Here is an 18924-nt window from a genome sequence, read left to right on the forward strand (position 1 = left end):
CCACAAGCTGTTCCCTTAATAAGAGGGAGGGTTATATATGCATATATGTGTGTGTGTGTGTGTGTGTGTGTGTGTGTGTGTGTGTGTGTGTGTGTGTGTGTGTATTCCTGGGGCTGCTGCCTTCCATTAAGGGGACCCTCACAAAGCTGTGCAGTTTCCTAATTAGTAATAGGGTAATAATTACCTGCACAGTCCAAGTGTAACTTAAATAATTCTATACTTTAGAGCAATGTTTTGACTTTGTGATTCAACACCTTTATTAAGATACTAAAGGTCTTAGAGAATGGAGCAAGGGAAGTATGGAACGTTGTTGCCCATAAAACAGGGGTTCCTTTGTGGAATCATGGAGTAATTTGGGTTGGAAGGGAAGTTTAAAGCCCATTCAGTCCCACCCCCTGCCACGGGACACCTCCCACTATCCCAGGTGGCTCCAAGCCCTGTCCAACCTGCCTTGGACACTTCAGGGATGGGGCAGCCACAGCTTCTCCGGGCACCTGTGCCAGGTTGGACAGGGCTTGGAGCACCCTGGGCTGGTGGGAGGTGTCCCTGCCCGCGGCAGGGGAGGCACTGGATGGGCTTTAAGGTCCCTTCCAACACAAACCAGTCTGTGATTCTGCGACACGGAGTCCGGTCCGGCGCTGTCCCGACTCTCTCCCCGCTGTCCCGGCCCTGTCCCGGCGCTGCCCAGCCCTGTCCCCGCTGTCCCGGCCCTGTCCCAGCGCTGCCCAGCCCTGTCCCCGCGGTCCCGGAGCGCATGCGCGGCGCCAGGCGGGGCGGGGCTAGGTGGGGCGGGGCTCGGCCATGGCGAAGCACACCGTGTCCTCGGCGCGGTTCCGCCGGGTCGATGTGGACGAGTACGACGAGAACAAGTTCGTGGATGAGGAGGATGGCGGCGACGGGCAAGCGGGGCCCGACGAGGGCGAGGTGGACTCGTGCCTGCGGCAATATCCTGGCGGGAGCGGGGGCGGCCTTGTATGGGAACAGCGGCGGAGGCACCGGCCGGGCGGGGAGAGGCTGAGCGGGGAAAGGGCTGGAGGGAGAGGGGCTGAAGGGAAAGGGGCTTGGAGTGGGCAGGGGAAGGGGCTGAAAGGGAGAGATTGGCAGGGTAAGGGGCGGCAGCGGAAGAGGAAGAAGCTGACGCGGGAAGGAGAAGGGAATGAGGGGGAAGGAGAAGGGGCTGAGGGGGAAGGAGAAGGGGCTGAGCGGGGAAAGAAGGGCCCGGGGCTAGTGGAGGATGGAGGAGGGGGTGAGGCTGGGGCAGGCAGGAGGAAGGCAGCCCCCTCCTCGCTCCCTGCCGGCTCGGGGCTGCGCTGCCAGGGCCGTGTCTCGGGGGATTCCCGCGGGGAAAGGAGCTCCCTGTGCCCCGCTCCCTGTGCCCCGCTCCCTGTGCCCCGCTCCCTGTGCCCCGCTCCCTGTGCCCCGCTCCCTGTGCCCCGCTCCCTGTGCCCCGCTCCCTGTGCCCCGCTCCCTGTGCCCCCCTCCCTGTGCCCCCCTCCCTGTGCCCCCCTCCCTGTGCCCCCCTCCCTGTGCCCCCTCCCTGTGCCCCCCTCCCTGTGCCCCCCTCCCTGTGCCCCCCTCCCTGTGCCCCCCTCCCTGTGCCCCACTCCCTGTGCCCCACTCCCTGTGCCCCCCTCCCTGTGCCCCCCTCCCTGTGCCCCGCTCCCTGTGCCCCGCTCCCTGTGCCCCGCTCCCTGTGCCCCCCTCCCTGTGCCCCCCTCCCTGTGCCCACTCCCTGTGCCCGCCCCTGGGGCTCGGTGCTGCCAGGGCGGTCGTGCCCAGCTGAGGCTTGTTCTCCAGGGCTGCAAACTGCAGAAACCACGAAGAATGGTTTCTTTTCCTTGGAGCCTCATTCAGGAAGTGTTCTCCAGTCCTGGAGCTGCACAGCTGCTTGTTGTTGCTTCTCCTGCCTTAAGCGGCCTAAAAATTGCTGCCTTGGGCTGTAATCTGTGCTGGCTGGGGAGGGAGCGTTGCGTGCACTGAACCTGGAGTGTTCTCAGGCACAAGGCAGCTCCAAGCACGGCTGTCCCAGTACTTGGTGCTTGCATTCTGTGTATCTGGTGTGTCGTCCTTAACCATCTGGCACAGGGAACATGATGGCTGCGCTGCAGGCGGCTCTGAAGAACCCTCCCATCAACACAAAGAACCAGGCAGTGAAGGTGAGATGGTAACAAACTCACTCATGGGTTACTCCCTAAAAATCCTTTCCTGTCGCTGTCACCCCTGTCCCACCAGGTGTACTTTGAGGAAGCCAAGGAATCAGGTTTTAGGGTATTCCCTGATACCAAAATATCCCTGACCACTGGTGTTTGAATCTGGTTCAAAATACTGTAGCTCAGGTGTCATCTGTCCATGTACCTTTAACTTGGTGCTGGATGAGGTGTGGTGTGTTCTCCTTCCTGTGTTGGTTGAGTTGTGTGTGCCCAGATGTCAGCAGGTGCCCCTGTGTGACCCAGATGTGGCAGCACAGGGATGTTGGTGCTGAGTGATCAGGGAACCCACAGCGGCGATGTCACCTCTGACAAAGGGAACCACTAGCAGGGAGCGTACAAAAAAGGAAGAATTGGTGTTCATCACATCCAATCAGATGAAGCTGTTAAAACCTCAGAAAGCAGGAGCCCTCCCCCTGTGACAGTGTGGGTGTGTGCGCTTCTCAATCTCCCCAGAATAACCCGTGAATGGCTCCTGATTGCGTGGTGGGAGGAACAGGCTGATAAGACCTGGCACTGCCCAGGTAGTGAGTGCCTGCTGAGTCAGTTCTCCTGCCCAGAGGCACCGCTCTGAGCTGCTCACCTGGCAGAGCTTTCCCTCTCGCCCCAGCCCATTCCTGAGGGATTTCACAGGGCTCTCAGAACCAGCTGTTACAAATCCCAGACTATTCTGAGGGACCCACAAGGATCATGGAGTCCAGCTCTTCAGTCAATGGCCCACACAGGGGATTGAACCCATGACCTTGGCATTATTACAGCCAAGTTTTAACCAACTGAGCTCCTCACATTAATGAGCTGTTTCCATTAGCCCTGCATTGATGGATTTAAGAACACACTTGGTAGTGGAATTGAAGAGGGCGAAGTGACTGAGTATTAATATCTGCCTTCATTTTTAGTTTATCTTTAGAACTTTCATTTTTTACTTACATTGTTTATATTGTTCTTCCTGTGAGAAGTGTTACTAAGCCAAGTGGTTATGGGGTCTTAAATTGGGCAAGAACGCTGAAATCCACAGTTTATGTAGGGGGAAGCTGTTTGAAGAGTTTGTGTAATGAAATTATTCTAAATTCCAACAAACCCAAGACCTTTTTTTCATCCTTAGTTAGTGATGGATGAACAGGAAGAGAAGAAGAGCTGTTCTTTGCTGATTACAGGGCTAAATGCCACTGTGAGTGTGGGACATGTATTCCTGGGCCTCCAGGAAGTGACATCCAGATCAACTTGCAAATGCTTATTAATGCACAATATTAATGCTGCCAGTCCGCATCCAGTGTGCCTGGGACAGCAGCTGAATGCTTGGGAAACACGTGGCTTCCAGCAGTCACCTCTTCCAGGCTGGCCAATGGCATTTCCATGGAATGTAGCAGTTGTATCATGTTGGAGTACAGAGGCCTGGAAAAGGCTCCAGTGGGAAGGGAGGCCAGACAAGTTATAATTCTTTTGGAGCTTGCTAGACCTTGAGCTTTGATAGGAACATTTATTATTAATTTAAATCTTTAGTTATAACTGCTTAGAATAACTGTATTATTTATTGCTACAGCCATAACTTCATTTAAGAGGAGAATTGCAAAAATGAGCAGTGAGGCTGAAAAACTGGAGCAAGGCGAACTCTCACACTGTGTATCCCTGTCTGTCACGTGCCATTATCACACACTGTCCTGTTCAGAACTGTTAAAGGGAAAAATATTCTCCTTTGTTTGAGAGAGGAGCAGTATTTGGATGCATCTGACCTGAGCATGGCTGTGTCTGTGCCTGCCTGTTGACAGGATCGTGCCGAAAGCATCGTGCTGAAGGTCCTCATCTCTTTCAAAGCCAACGACATCGAGAAGGCGGTGCAGTCCCTGGACAAGAACGGGGTGGACCTGCTGATGAAGTACATCTACAAGGGCTTTGAGAGCCCCTCTGACAACAGCAGTGCTGTGCTGCTGCAGTGGCACGAGAAGGTGCGTGGGTGGGGAGAGCGCTGCTGGGGTATCCCTGGTGGCAGCTCCCTGAGCCTGGTAAGAACCCCCTTCCTGTCTGGTGAAACTCAAATGCTGCATTTCAGGCTGTGAGGAGGGTGTGTCCCACAGGCTCACAGCTGAGTGACATCCCCTGCCTCCTGCTGGTTCCTTGGGCAAAGATTCTACTGTTAAAAGTTGTTTTTTCCGTTAGACTGAGGCAAAGAAAATGGTTCAATACAGTGATTCAGGTGGAAGCAGAATTTCCTCCTTAGAGGGAAGCAAAATTTGCAGCTTGGTTTTGCAGAGACATCAAAGCTTAATTTAAGTTAAATAGGTGTGTTGAAAGTGAGTGTGACTATCGTGCCCTGGGTGCTGGTGGTCTGTGGAGGGCAGGGAGATGCTCGTTTGAAATAGAGTTGAGATCCAAGTCATTTCACAGAGTCCCAGACTGGTCTGGGTTGAAGGGACCTTAAAGCCCATCCTGTTCCACCCCCTGCCATGGGCAGGGACATCTTCCACCTGCCCAGGTTGCTCCAAGCCCTGTCCAGTCTGGCCTTGGACACTCCCAGGGATGGGGCAGCCACAGCTTCTCTGCCCAACCTGTGCCAGGGCCTGCCCACCCTCACAGGGAAGGATTTCTTCTTAATATCTAAACCTGCCCCTTGAACTGTCACTTTGTGCTCTTGTAGAAAGTCCCTCTCCATCTTTCTTGTTGGCTCCTTCAGGTACAGGTGGCCTGTAGCTCCCCCAGCCTGGTGGTAACTGTTGTGTTTCCCCTCCCAGGCCTTGGCTGCTGGAGGAGTTGGGTCCATCGTCCGCGTTCTGACTGCCAGGAAGACGGTTTAGATCCAGCAGGGAGTGGGCACTGCTGGTGCAAACCCCGCCCAAGCCACTGCCACGGCTGCCCCGGGGGCAGCCCCTGTCTCTCAGCTTGCCTTCTCTCTGCTTCTTTCATACCTGACAGATAATGCGTATCGTGCTCTCGTTCGTGGTTAAATTCTGGAAAATTATGAAGGTGCAATTTTACTTCTAACAGGAATATTTGCTACTGGCCGACGTTTCAGTGACTCGTACAGTGATGTAGACAACTTGGTGTTTAGGGTGGTTTGCATTTGTGTGTAATTGTGGCAGATTTGGACCTGACTCTCTGAGCAAATGCTGAGGGACGTAGGGCAATGTCTTAATTCTTTTCTCTAGCCAAGCAGTGTTTGAGCTAAAATGGGTATTTGAGAAGTGGGGCAGCTATTTATTAACACAGGTAACTGGACCACATTGCCTTTGATCAACCTCTGAACCTACACCCATGAAGAGGACAGAAAGCAACAGCTCCTTTCCAACCCCAAATATCATTCCAGAGTGCTGAGCATTTTCTTTATGCTGTTCCTTGTCCAGCACTGGGTCTGCAGCAGGAACATCACAGTGGGATGAAATTGTCCATTGTGCAGTTCGGGTGATGGAATTTAAAAGGTTGGTGGTCCATTTACACTGGAGCCCAGCCCAGTGAACTCTTTCTTATTTTAGGGAGCAAAGAGATCCTGATGAGAAGAAGAAAAAGCAGCTTTTACACAACAAATCACCTTTCAGCATCTGGAAAGTGATTTGATTTCGTCAAGCACAACCAAGTGGCTGCTTGGGGTAGTCAGAGACACATCCTGGTATCCACACCATCCTTGCAGAGCTCCCATACTCTGTTTCTGGAGGTGCAGAGTCCGTAAGGATTCCAGACAGCTCTCATTCCTGTTGCACTGTGCCTCATATTATGTTAGCTAGTGGGCCGATCAGGCCCCCAGATAAAGGGGGGAAGTATTTTAAGGAGAATTAGGAAAGCCCAGGGCATCCCAGACCACACATCACCATAGAAGGTTTAGGGCCAGGACTGAAAAATACATATTTTACTGTCACTATTTTACTGCAGTTTGGTTGTGTAAAACTGTTGGGGACCTTGTGAAATCCTTGCTGTTTTTTGATATCTGCTTTTTTTTTTTGTAATAATAATGAAGACCAGACAATAAACCATCACTGAATATTTACTCCATGTCTGACATGCTTTCCAAGGTTCCACAGGCTCCTCTTCCAGGATTTGTCAACGGGAATTGTCTCATTGTCTTCCTAGGATGCTTTTCCTGGCTGAAATCCTCCAGAAGAACCCAGGCACAACCACAGGAACACTGAGCACACTAAGTGGAAAACCCAGCCTTGCTGCAGAGGCCACAGGAAATCCAAGTTTCACTCCTGTACATGTACAGAAGCCTCCCCTGGGGCCATGCAGCCATGGCTCCATCTGTGCAGCCCTCCCAGGGGCTGCTCCTCTGGTTCCACGTGCCCAGACTTGGTTACAACACCAATCAGTCCTCATTTAAAAAATGAATAAATAAAAATCTGCAATCTCAGGTTAAAAATATTTCCCAAAGCAGGTCAGCTGCCTCTAGATGGCAAAATAAGGGACAAAAAGAGTGATCTTAAGGTTCTCCAGATCCCCTCAGACTGTGATGGATTTAGGAATATTTCCAAAATGTGTGCATCTGTATTTGTGTTCAGGGATGTGCTAAAACACGTGTGCTGATGCAGGGACAGCGCAGCACTTGCAGGGAGGCAGCTCTGCTGGTAGAGTGGCAGGAAGGGAAAAACAAACCTACACTGTATATTGGTGGATCATACAAACACAACAGGGGGCAAGATTCCTATTAGAAGGAAGCCTTCAATGCAAACCTTGATGCAGGTCAGACTTGGTGAAAGGGGGACAAGGTTTGCAGAGCTCTGCTGCCTTCCTGGAGCGTGTGGCAATGGCACTTCCCAGTCACATCCTGCCTTCCCAGCAGCCAGGAGACACTGCTGTGCTTCCTCCCAGTACTGGAGCTGCAGCCCCCACCTCGCCCTGGGCTCTGGGTCATCACTCTTGGCCACAGTTCCCATGGAATCCCATGTGGATTGCTGCCACCATTTGGGAAAAGAGCCGAAAAACGTCGGGTCCTGCGCAGAGAGCTCCAACCTGCCTTCCTGGGAAGGAGCTGGACATGCTCTGCCTCCTGCACTCCTCCTGCTCTATAAACTCCTCACAAAAAGGTCTCCTCTCATATAAAACGTTTTTTCAGTGCCCACATCAGTCTATTTTTTAATCTCCTCTCCAGAGACAATTAATAACTCATACATGTTGTTGCTGTACAAACTCAAATACAAGCACTGGACTTTGGGCATTTCTGTGTATTTCTGACCTTATTCTTGATCTTCATCTGCTGGATTCCAGGAATCTGTCACTCACTTCCTTTTGGATATTATGGAAGAAACCAGTTTGCCTGCTAAATCAGCTTGGTCAGAGAAGGGAACAGGAGACTTGCTAAAAGGGCTGTGCATGTCACAGCTCTGAAATCACTCGAATATTCCCTACAAATACCCAGGCAGAAGGGTGAGCATTCCATGTGCTACCATCTTTCACATCCCAGCTTTCTATGAAACACAAGGAAAAAAAAAAGCCAGCACTTGTCACAGGGGTGATCTCACATCCTCCTCCAGGCTCCCCTGTATCGTTTCTGGCATAAACCAGACACAGCAGTCACCAATGCAGACAATTAAATGAGCAGAAAATTATTCCTGCAATAAAGTGAACTCTTTCCTGCTCTATGGAGTCTTCCTCATAGGAATGAGAAAAGGTGCCTCAGAGGGATGTTTTCACACTCACCATGTTGCTATTCCCACCCCCTACTGCATCATGAAGTGGCTGCATTCCCTCTGCTTTTCTAGAGGTCACAGAGTCTCCTCCATGCTCAGGGGAGCCAGCTGGGTGCAGTGGGATGCTGAGGGCACACAGAGCTGGAGAACGACAGAGCCCCAAGCTCAGGGGTGTGTTCAGTCCTACTTTGGATTAAAACCCAACTCCTTGCTCAGGGTCTCGGGTTTCTCCCACAGCAGGACTCAGAAGTCTCCTCCTCAGCCTCCCTCCCACTGCTGGAGTTCTGTAATTTGCTGAGGAAGTTTGGGTAAAGGCACAAGGGCAGAATCTTGCTGACATTATTTTAAGCTCTTGCAAAATACACATCACGTATTGTCATCAGTTGATGTGGCAGAGGCAAAGTACTTCCAAAAATACTTAAAAGCCACGAGGCAAAATACATGCAAAATACTGAAAAGCCACGTGTGGAGCACTCAGCTCCAAACCTCTGAGTCAGCAGCAGGTCAGACTCCTGCCATCACCACTGGACACATACTCAGCATGTCCCTGTGCTCCCAGCAACACTCCAGAGCTCCATCATGCTCCATTGGCCATAAAATACCTGGACAGAAGGGCTATCGGGCTGAGCAGGAGTTACCTCTGCTGTGGGGACACAGCATGGCCACTGCCCCAAGAAACCCCATCCCTGGGCGGCTCCATGTCCCCCCAGCAGCAGAATTCCACACTGGGGCAACACGGAGGGGATGGGAAGGACCAAAGTTTTCCCAGGCGGTGCCTTGGGCTGTGGTTCCCCTCTCCACCTGGGCAGGCAGGGCAGCCCCAGCCCAGCCCTTCTGCAGGAGTGCCCGGGGGGACATTTAGCAGCGACCTCCAGGTGGTTCAGAGGGCACCAGGCGCTCAGGTGGGACCTGCCCCGCCGCTCTGCAACGCAAAATCTGACCGGCTGAACCACCGGGCTGACAAAGCCTATGGCTTTTCATGGAAAAGCGGGAGAAACAAAAGCCGGGGAGAGGAGCAGGGCTGCAGCCCACGGAAGCCCCACTGCACCAGGGGCAGCTTCTGTCCCACTTCCCCATCCCGGGGCTGTGATGCAGTGAAGCCACTTCCTGCCAGGTTTGCGACACGGGCAGGGGGAAGGCAGAAGCACAGGCAGAAGGAAGCCAGAGAGGCTGAGCAGTGCGACGAGGAAGGACGAGAGGGGTGAGAACCACGACACGGCCGGGCATTCCACACCCTGCTCTCACCACGCCATGTCCCTGGTGGAGACGATCCGGCTGTGGCAAGAAGGGGTGTGTGCAGCCGACAGGAAGGAGTGGAGTGCTGCCCTGGGTGCCTTCACTGCCGTCCAGAACCCCCCTGCCAAAATCTGCTTTAACATCGGCTGCATACACCTTGTCCTGGGGAAGCTGGCGGAGGCGGAGGAGGTAAAGCACAGCCCAGAGGGCTGCTAATCCTGCTCCCTTGTTGCACCTGCCAGACAGACGGAGGCCGTGGGGAAGGGAGCAATTAAGGGTCAATGCCTAAGGGAAGGATTTGGGGCCTTTTAAATCAGTGAGGAGGGGAGACAGCCCTGGGCTATTCCTGCTAAACCTGTTTTCCCAGTGAATCAGAGGGGAGGCAGCAGCAGCCCATGGCTCGCTGCTCAACCTTCTGAGAAGTGACCACCGTGGCAGGTGGATTCTGCTAAATATAAACCAGGAGCCTGACACAGGCTCCCCCCCCCAATGCCCAGCACAGCAGGGAGACAACCCACAGAGCCCAGCTCAGGCCACTCAGCTAAAGCAGGACAGGTACAACTGCTTTATACCCCCAGGTTTTAAAAGGTGTCCCTTTTTACCCCCTTCTTGCCCCACTCCTACCTCTGTGCAGGCATTCACTCGGAGCATTGGCTGTGACAAGCACCTGGCAGTGGCTTATTTCCAGCGGGGGAACGTGGCTTACCGGAGGCAGAAGTGAGTGGAAGGTCTTAAAGTTTGACTTTTACTGCTTGTGGATACACTAGCCTTGAGATGAGGATGGTTCCAGGCAGGTCGGTACCCCAGGGGCCAGACTGGAACCCCTTGAGGTCAAGCAGGGTCCTGTTCTCCAGCACTGCAGTTCTGGGGTTAACACCAGCCTTGGATCACCTCTCCTTCCCTGGGGTGTCTGAAACACTGCAAGGAGAGACCCAACTGAACCCCCACAAGTTTGGGTATAGGCTTAGAGGCAGGCAGGTTGCCACCATGACCTGGTGACACCCTTGTCCTCTCCTACACAGCCATGGAAAGGCCATGGAGGATTTCAAAGAGGCGCTGGCCCAGCTACGAGGCAACCAGCTCATCGACTACAAGATCCTGGGGCTGCGGTACAGGCTGTTTGCTTGTGAGGTGAGACACAGTGGGCTGCCAGTTCTGATCCCAAAGGTCTGTTCTCCAGCACAAGAAGAGGACACCAGCCTCTCTTTGTGCCTTGCAAAACACAAGCAAGTTGGTGCAATGCCAGCACCCCACTGACCTCTGCTGTCCTCCTGGTCTGGCTGCTCCAACAGCTTGTTTCCTGCTGCCATCCCTCCAACAGATCCTCTACAACATCGCGCTGGTGCACGCCACGATGGAGAGCTGGGAGAAGGCTGAGGAGCACCTGACTCTGGCCATGAGCATGAAGAGCGAGCCCCAGCACAACAAGATTGACAGGGCAATGGAAGCCATCCTGGTAGGCAGGAGCAGGTCTTGCAACCACGAGTTCTCTCCCAGCAGCCACACAGGGAGGAGGGAGGGAAATCCCAGTCACCTTTTAGCAGGAGAAAAGCACAGTGGGAATGAGTATCATAGGGAGACACCAGTCTGTGGGAAGGGCTTTGGGTCACTGGGAAGGCAGGGATGGGATGACTGCGTTCTGTGGGCCATGTCAAGGCTGGGGTCAGGTTGTCATAGAGGTGGTTTGACTTTATGGAGCAAGCCCCAAACCCCAGGGGCAGAAGGGGACATTCAGCAGTTCCTGCTCTCACCACCAAAAACTCCATGACTTCTCTGTGCTCCAGAAGCAGAAGCTTTGTGAGCTGGTGGCCGTTCCTGTGGGGAAACTGTTCAGGCCAAATGAAAAGCAAGTGGCACAGCTGGAGAAGAAGGACTACCTGGGAAAGGCACTGGTAAGAAAGAAGTACCATATCTATCTGGACCAAGCCTGTGGGCTGAGGAGAGCTGCTGCCTGCCCTCTCACCACCCCTCTGAGCTGCCATCTGCTGCCTGGTGGGCAGCCAGAAATATGGAGCTGGTCTGTGCCTCCAGCATTCCCCCAGGCAAGGAGAGAGGGATGGCACATGGGGTTCTCATGGGGAACAGGGATTCTCAAGAATAAAGGAGCTAAAAGCATGTTCCTGCAGAGCACAGCCTATTTCCAGTTTGTCTCCTTATGTGAGACATGAGGGACAGGCAGCAATGAGCTGGAAAGATCCCACTGGAGCTTTGACTCGAACCAAGATATTTTCAGGGGTGGGGGAAAGAAGCAATTTAGCATCTGACACCCAGAAACAACCTCCAGTTCTTCCCCTGCTCTGTTTGAAAGGGGCTTTTCATCTCAGATAAGCAACCAAGTTTTTCTCCTGTGAGTGCAAAACCCAGTCACGGGGATATCACCCTTGAGCTCAGGTCCTGGGAAAGAGTGGTCACCTGGAAAGGGAACCATTCACTGCAGCCAAGAGCCAAACAGCTCCTCAGGTGTCAGGGAACCCCAGAAACATACACAAAAACATCTATTAATTTTTTAAGGTCACCTATAAGAGATAAGGGCTTGAGTTGGACACTTTGGCTCCCATGTTTGTGATTAAAACAGAAAAAGGGAAACTTTTAAGTTTTAATGACTCAAACCAGAGTGTCAGCAAGGCTAAGAGTGGAGAACTTACCACATTGAGAGGAAAGCTTTAGTGCCAAAAGGACTCAGCCTGTAGTCCAAGATGCTTAGCCTAAAATCACAGTCCCTCCTGAGCCTGAAGCATCCTGAGGAGCTTGGCTTGACCAACAGCCAAGGAGAGGGTGGACATCAGAGGTCTACAAACACCAAGTTTGTCTTTGGCTCTAGGTGGTGGCATCTGTGGTGGACAAGGACAGTTTCTCAGGATTTGCTCCCCTGCAGCCACAGGTAAGGCTGTGAATCAGTGAAAGCATTCTCAGTGACAGCCCAGGAGAATGTGAGGTGGATGTCACCCTGCACCTTCTGAGGGCTCTGGCCTGCAGTGAGGAGCAAACAGCACCAGCACCACCATGAACTTTCTGACACTGCCGTGGGAAGAGGCAGGCGCTGCCCCCACGGATCAGCTGCTCCTCCATCATCAGGAAACTCCTCCAGCTCCCTGGCTGAGGTTAAGCTGGCTCCCTGCATGGGGAAGTAGTGGCCCGGTGGCACATCCCGTGCCCCCACCATCACTGTGGGGTGGTGTGTTCACCAGGGAGCTGCCTCTGACCCTCCACAAAGGATTCATTAGGAATTCTCTGCCTAAGCTTGAGTGGAGAAACAAGGGCAGTTCTACTCTCCCTTTCCGTTCTCCCCCCTGTTCCCAAAGCCCTTTGCCTTTCCTGTGCCATTTTCCAGATGGTGTAGTAGCATCTTTCCATCTCTAAAGGTGTCTGGGGATTTTTACAGGAGCTTTTTGAGAGAATTTGGGGAAGTGCAGCCACTGCTGCACCGTTGTGCAACATCAATCACACCCTTCTCAATGCACTCAGGTGTTGACACCTCAACCCTCTGTGAGCTGAAACTGAAATCACGAGTGAAAAGAGGACTGTGCCTCTGAAAACCAACTGCAGGTGGAAGAATTTGAAAAGTGCTCCTTAGAAGGAGCAAAGCCAGTGATGTTCCTCATGGCACTTGAGGCACCAGCACAGGGAGGTGGCAGGCATGGAGAAGGCTACAGGGCATTTCTGCAAAGCAACCAAAATTCTCCAGATTACTAATAATTTTCCTTTTTGTCTCCCTGTTGGCAGACCTCTGGTCCTCCACCCAGGCCCAAGACCCCAGAAATCCTCAGGTAAGTTGGATGAAGGATGGATGATGTTGCTAATCCACACAGCCAGGCACAACCCCATCCTGCACCATTGGGGCTGAGCGTCCTGCTGGCACCCAACACTCAGGGTGGGGATGGGGAACAGATGGTAGAAACAAGGAGGCAGAAGTCTGGATTCTCCCTACAAAGGGAAATAACAGCATTGCCAGTTTTCCTGACCTGTCCAATGCTCCCACACCCAGGGCCCTTACAGGGCAGCCCCACCGGGTCATGTTCGAGTTCATCCCCGAGACTGCCGAGGAGCTGCAGGTCCTGCCAGGAAACATTGTCTTTGTCCTGAAGAAAGAGAAGGACAACTGGGCTACAGTGATGTTCAATGGAAAGGTACCAGGAGTGTGCTGGGCAGGAGGGCACACAGTGGGGTGGGTGTGGTGAGGTTCTGTAGAGGCAAAGCCTTGCCAAGAGCAACTAAATGAGTTTCTGACTTGGGTCCCTTATGCCCTCCCTGGCTTGGGCCACAGGGCTCAGTGAAACCCACCCAGCCTTCAGAAACTAAAATTCAAGCCCCAGGAACTCTCCTGGATGCAGGGGAGGGAGAGGACACAATTGGTTGTGTCCTTCAGCAGTCAGTTGCCTCCTTGCCCAGTAGTCACCACTCATCTCTCCTTCCTCTGCAGAAAGGGATCGTCCCCTGCAACTTCCTTGAGCCTGTGGAGCTCCACAACAAGCTGCATATCCAGGTGAGGAGGCCCAGGAGGAGATGGTGTTCTGGGGAGGGCAGATCCCCACCCATTCACCCACTACGACCCATATCTGCGATTCACTCCCCCTCACAATGCAGGGGTTGGTTCTTCTGGCTCATGGTCACCTTAACAGGAGCTCAGAGATCTGCAAAATCTGTGTTGGTGGCACCCCGGGTAGTGGTTGGCAAAGCTGGGGAGTTAAGGGGTAGTGAAGTCACCCCTCCACAGTTCAAGACCCCAAACGGACATGGGAAAACAGCCGGTTGGAGGTGGGGCTGTACAAGGCAGCCCCCTTACCCCCTGAGGAGGAGTGGGATTGACAGCACTACCTTCTTCCCATTGGCACAGGAAGAAACCCCTCTGGAAGACGAGATGCCCGAGTCACCCACCTCCAGGGTGCCAGAGAAGCCGCGGCGACCGGCGCCAGGTCAGAGGGGGGAGCTGAAGGGAGGGGGGTCTGGAGGGGTGAAACCCCCAGCAGCATCTTTGAGGTGGTTTCCTCTCTGCCATGTCCTGACCCTGAGACCAGAGCTAAGGTTCATCTCCATCTTGCTCCCACCCCCATCTGCAGTCAGGGATTGGGAGACATTGAAACAGAAGGCAGAGACAGCAACTGTAGTGCTGAGGATGGAGAAAAACAGTGCCTGTGAATTATTTCAGAAAAGCTCCTAATTAGCACAGTGACTAATGAGAAAAAGGGTCTGGAGATAGGAGGGGGCAAGAAACCAGCTGGAATAGAAGGTTTGTTATAGGCTTCTCCTTCAAGCAGAGCACCCATGATGGTTTTAGTGCTGCTCTGAGCTGAGCTGGGCTTGAAGGAGCTGTGGTTGCTCTGGAAAGGGGATTCCTGGCCAGTGTGCCCCTGTGTCCCACATCCCAGGCCTGGGGCAGAGATGGTGGCACCAGTGTCACCACATTGCCCCAAGCACAGTTGGTCAGGGTGCTGGGAAGTTGAGAACAGGGCTCTGCCACTGGCATCTGCATTGCTGCAGAGTCTGAAAGGGCTGAGTAGAGCCAGGAGGACGCACTGCAAATGGTCCTCTCCTGACAAACACCACCCAGTGTCACAGGTCTGGGGCTGAGCTGTGAGCCCCACACTGCTGCAGGAAAACTCCCTTTGGGGGAGAAACTACCACTGTGCAGAGACTGTACCACCTGGGTGTTACCTGGTGCAATTCATTCTGGCCAACCTGCCAAAAACATGGGAATATGTGACAAACCAATCGCCAGCCCCCTGCTCTGAGGTGGGTGATGGGAAAAGGTGGATTAAAGGATGACTAAGAACAGGACAGGGCTTGTGTCCCAAGCAGAACAGCCTGATATAGGCAGGCCAGGGTTAAAGCTGACACAGAAGATGGCTGTGGCTCACAGAGTTAAGAACAAACAGCTCATAGACCCAAGAACCCCAAAGACCACCTTTAGGCCTTCAAAAGCCATCTCAGATCAATTAGTGGGAGCACATTCAACAGCTCTGTCTCTTCCTGTAAGGAGCACAGTCATGCCATAGCACTGCCAAAATGTAGATCAGATACTTGGCAAGAGGCTTCAACAAACCAGCATGAAGTCACCCTGCCTGGAGGTCCAAATTTAGCTTTACAGCCTAAAGGACAGGAATTGCCTTCAGTTCTCACAGTGGATCCAGGGAGATCTTCAAAGCAAAGACAATAAAACCAGCAGCTCACATTTCTTTTTAAAATCCACTCCAGAAAGACATGCCACCCCTAAGACTCCCATCCCTGCAAGAGGGAAGGCACAGAGCCAAACCTCTGCTCAGTAGTTGTATCTTATGGATGAAGCCCATGGTGGAAGATGCAGATCCATTCAGGGACCACCAGTGGCCCCAGGGTTGGTTGGTGTTGCTGCAGGAGATCTGACCATGGATTTGGGCACAGAGCAGCAACACTTACCCCACTGCACCTGCTGAGCCACCTCTTTCCTCCTCCACAGACCACATTCCTGCTACTGTGACACAACCAAGAGACACAGCAAAGGTAACATCCTGTTAATGCAGACCCCAGGTCTTGCTGGTGTCACAAACCTGCATTTACAAGGCAACTAGAGCTCCTTTTTGGGACTCATCTTAGTTGACCTGAGGCACTTGAGAAGGGAGAAATAGGAAAGTTTGGCTGGAATGCACACACTCCTGGGCAGAGTCAGCACATCAGAAGGTCATGCTGGGGAGGGAAATGGGAAAACACAACAATCCCAACTCAAAAAAAAAGACAAGAGGGGGTTTGGAGGGTGGACACAGCTTGAATTTGGTCACCCCAAAGCCACAATTTGGTGCCAAGTGCCTAATCTATTCCTGGGCTCTCTCCCGGGGCTGCCAACCAGCCAACATCGAACCAGAGCTTGGGTGGCACAATCTGACCAACCACAGTTTCCCCATCCCAGTCCCTCTCCCTTCCCTTGCCAAGCCACACAAGGTGACATCCCATTTATTGCCCGCAGGAGGTCGAACCAGCCGTCTCCAGCCCCCACATTCTCAAGGTGCATTACACATACACGGTTGCCATGGCAGTCAAGCCAGATTTCTCCTACACAGAGCTCCTGGACCTGGTTTGCAAGAAGCTGGAGCTGCAGCCCGAGCACACAGAGCTGAGGTGAGGCCCTGCCTGTCACAGGGAGCCAGGGGCGTGTTCCCAGGGCTCCCACCCTCACCTGCATCTCCTGCACACCAGGTACAAGCTCACAGAGAGCCAACAGCTGGTGACTCTGAGTGCAAAGAACCTGGATGCAGCTTGGAGCCAGAGCAAGGACAACTGCCTGACAGTCTGGTGCAACCTCACAGAGGTCAGTGGCAGCTACAGGTGGCAGCCACCTTTTCTTCCCCTCCTGCCTTTGCTTTCCCTGCCATGAGCACAGGCCTGTGGCTTTCAGCGCAAGCCAGCCCTTCCTGAAAGGCAGAGGAACAAAGAGTGGGTGAAGGAGAGAAGCAGAGCTTGTCTCTCTTACCCTGATACAAAGAACAAGGAGCAGCCAAAAGGTGTGTGTCCTTACCAGGTTGTTCCCTGCCCTAGGGAGAGGGGTTTTTACTAGACAGCAAACCAGAGGAATCGCCACAGGAGGCAACACTGGAGCAGACAGGACCAACCCAAGTTGTAGCACAGTACAATTATGAAGCCACCCAACCTGAAGACCTGGAGTTTCAGGCAGGAGACGTGATCCTTGTCTTATCTAAAGGTAATGGTGCTCCTCCTGTGACAGGGGAGGGGAGGGACCTGCCAGCTGTGGTGAGAGGAAGGGTGGCAGCAGAGCTCCTCGAGCTCTCCTGTGAGCTTCCCACCCACACATCCGTGTTACACACACTTCCAGCATACTGTTATCACACTCCTGTTTCTACCACCACTTTCCCAAACATTTAAGACAGGAGTTCCACCTGAGCTGTCCTTAAGCTTACCATTCACAGCAGGTTTTTCCAAGGAAATGCCTCACTTTGGCTGCAGCCCTCACAATGGGAGAAGGCTCTTCCTCCCATTCCTCTCATCTGGCACCTTTCTCTGCCTGCTTTTCTTTCTGAGGGTACAATCTTCCATTGGCATCAATATTCAATATTAGTCTTCAGTGCTTCTGTGGGAACTGAGGCTTAAACAGAGACAATCTCAGCAAGATCTGGTACATATGTTTGAGTTGGATCCTCTCAAGCCTGTGCAGAACACAGGAGAGGGGACAAAGCCACTGTGCTCCAGCAAAAACTGCTGTCAGGTGAAGAATCACATACACAGGGCATGTTTCCCTCCTTGAATGAGCCTCTGAGTGAAATTAAGACATCAGAAATAAGTTTTAGAGGCAAAAAAATTGTGATACCTTGCTAGCCATAGCTCTGTCAGTAATTGTGGTGGCTTTGGCAGCAGTACACAAGTAATCAGAGTTCCCCCTCTACCATTTTACAGGTTAGTTTTTGCACCATACAACACTAATGACTCCACCCACCCCAAAATCCTACTGTCCCCTTCACTTCTGAGCTAAATATTTCCCATTGGAAAGTTAGTTCTCACCTCATTTGGCTCCCCCATAGCAAGACTTTCAGAGCTCCCTGGCTTTACTCAGCCCAGGGTAGTAGAGGCTTTGGGGGGGTTGTTTTGGGGGTTTTATGTGAACTTGGAAAACAGTTGTTTATTTGTATTTTGAAGAGGGCAGCCCAAGGTCTCAGATCATTAACTCACTCTCCCCACTCACCTTGTTTCCACTCAAGGCATTTTCCAAGCCCCTTGGTCTATATTTTGATCTAATTTCCTACCTCCATTTGGCATTCCTTCTTACCTTACATCTTTGCTCCCTTCCTCATTCTCTGTCATCCCCTTTCCTCCTCCTTCCTCTCTCTACCAGGTTCTAGCAAGGTTCAGAGGCTTGTCAGCAGAAACACCTTAAAATGGTGATGTCAGGCCTGTCTGTAGCACATGGAGGTGATTATGTTCCTCTGTATCCCTAGGGTGACAAAAACTGTGTGAATTTTCTCTTCCAGTGAATGAAGACTGGTTAGAAGGGCAGTGCAAAGGGAAGATCGGCATCTTCCCATCTGCCTTTGTTCAACAGCCTAACACTGAAGACCCAGAGAAGTGACTTCAGAAGAGCTTGAAGTCATGGGAGAAAAAATGAAGAATTCAACTGTTGCCATAACTATGTTAATCCTTGCATCTGAAAGTGAACTTTATTATGAACTTATTGCTACTTGTATTAAAAGCTTTATATTTTCTTTTACCTTTAGTGTTTTTCTCTAAAACAGGTACTTGTTAAGGGAGCGGGGCGGAGACGGCGGCTCGCCATTGGTGGAGGCGCTGAGGGGCTCGAGCGCTGATTGGACAGCGCTGCCGTCCCAGGTACATAAGGGATTATGAAGGTCCTTATGAGGACTTGTGTGTCTGGTAATAAGTGTTAGAAAATGTCCTGAATACCTAAGAGGAATGCAGGGAATGCAAATGAGTACTCATGTGCTGCTGCTGTATCAGCTGCAGTGCAGACGCCTCCGTGTGCGCTTTGGGAGCACCCGGGGAGCTGGAGCAGCTTCCTGAGGGAATTCTCCTCCCAGCGGGAAGCACAACCCTCCAGACTCCACCAGCAAAAGCAACAGCTGTGGACACAACACAGAAAGAGCAACCAGCATAAATTCTGCACCAAAAGACGCAAGATACAGCAGTCTTTGCCTCATGACCCTGCACAGGGAAAGGCTTTGGAATGATTCTAAGGCAAACCCACAGACACTCGAAGAGCGAGAGCCCCTCAGACCGGGCACGGCTTCCCCTGCGCTCGCCCACCAGGTAAGGGGCCCGCCCGGCCCCTGCAGGTCAGCACAACACGCATCGAACACCCCCCAACTCCTGCACTCGAGAAACACAAAGGAAAACACGCGCCTATCCTACCCCCGAAAGGCGGCCCGGCCCGGCTC

General features: G+C 52.6%; 2 protein-coding genes and 1 long non-coding RNA gene across 5 annotated transcripts; 2 read left to right on the forward strand and 1 right to left on the reverse strand.

Moving 5' to 3' along the window:
* Positions 1-768: 768 nt before the first annotated feature.
* On the forward strand, positions 769-6180 carry ARPC5 (actin related protein 2/3 complex subunit 5). Its single transcript, XM_071565475.1, has 4 exons — positions 769-944; positions 2084-2156; positions 3974-4150; positions 4934-6180. The coding sequence occupies exons 1-4, from the start codon at positions 802-804 to the stop codon at positions 4994-4996; spliced, it is 456 nt and encodes a 151-aa protein (XP_071421576.1). The 5' UTR covers positions 769-801; the 3' UTR covers positions 4997-6180.
* A 2760-nt stretch (positions 6181-8940) lies between these two features.
* On the reverse strand, positions 8941-11918 carry LOC139676532 (uncharacterized). The gene is made up of 3 exons (XR_011698668.1): positions 11698-11918; positions 10311-10586; positions 8941-9970 (listed from the first exon to the last, which is right to left on the reverse strand). It is a non-coding gene; the product is annotated as an uncharacterized lncRNA (long non-coding RNA).
* NCF2 (neutrophil cytosolic factor 2) lies at positions 8953-18234 on the forward strand. 3 transcript variants are annotated; one of them, XM_071565600.1, is made up of 15 exons: positions 8953-9241; positions 9687-9769; positions 10075-10183; positions 10374-10508; positions 10837-10944; positions 11874-11933; positions 12776-12819; positions 13038-13179; positions 13473-13535; positions 13887-13965; positions 15486-15529; positions 15990-16141; positions 16220-16331; positions 16559-16721; positions 18004-18234. In XM_071565600.1, exons 1-15 carry the CDS (start codon positions 9068-9070, stop codon positions 18099-18101), a joined length of 1566 nt encoding a protein of 521 aa, XP_071421701.1. In that variant the 5' UTR covers positions 8953-9067; the 3' UTR covers positions 18102-18234. The 3 variants fall into 3 exon arrangements, with proteins under 3 accessions (XP_071421701.1, XP_071421702.1, XP_071421703.1); XM_071565602.1 differs by having other exon boundaries at positions 8968-9017; XM_071565601.1 differs by lacking the exons at positions 16559-16721; positions 18004-18234 and adding an exon at positions 16746-17978.
* Positions 18235-18924: the final 690 nt, after the last annotated feature.

The sequence above is a fragment of the Pithys albifrons genome, chromosome 10, assembly GCF_047495875.1.
Source record: "Pithys albifrons albifrons isolate INPA30051 chromosome 10, PitAlb_v1, whole genome shotgun sequence".
Classification (NCBI taxonomy): domain Eukaryota; kingdom Metazoa; phylum Chordata; class Aves; order Passeriformes; family Thamnophilidae; genus Pithys; species Pithys albifrons.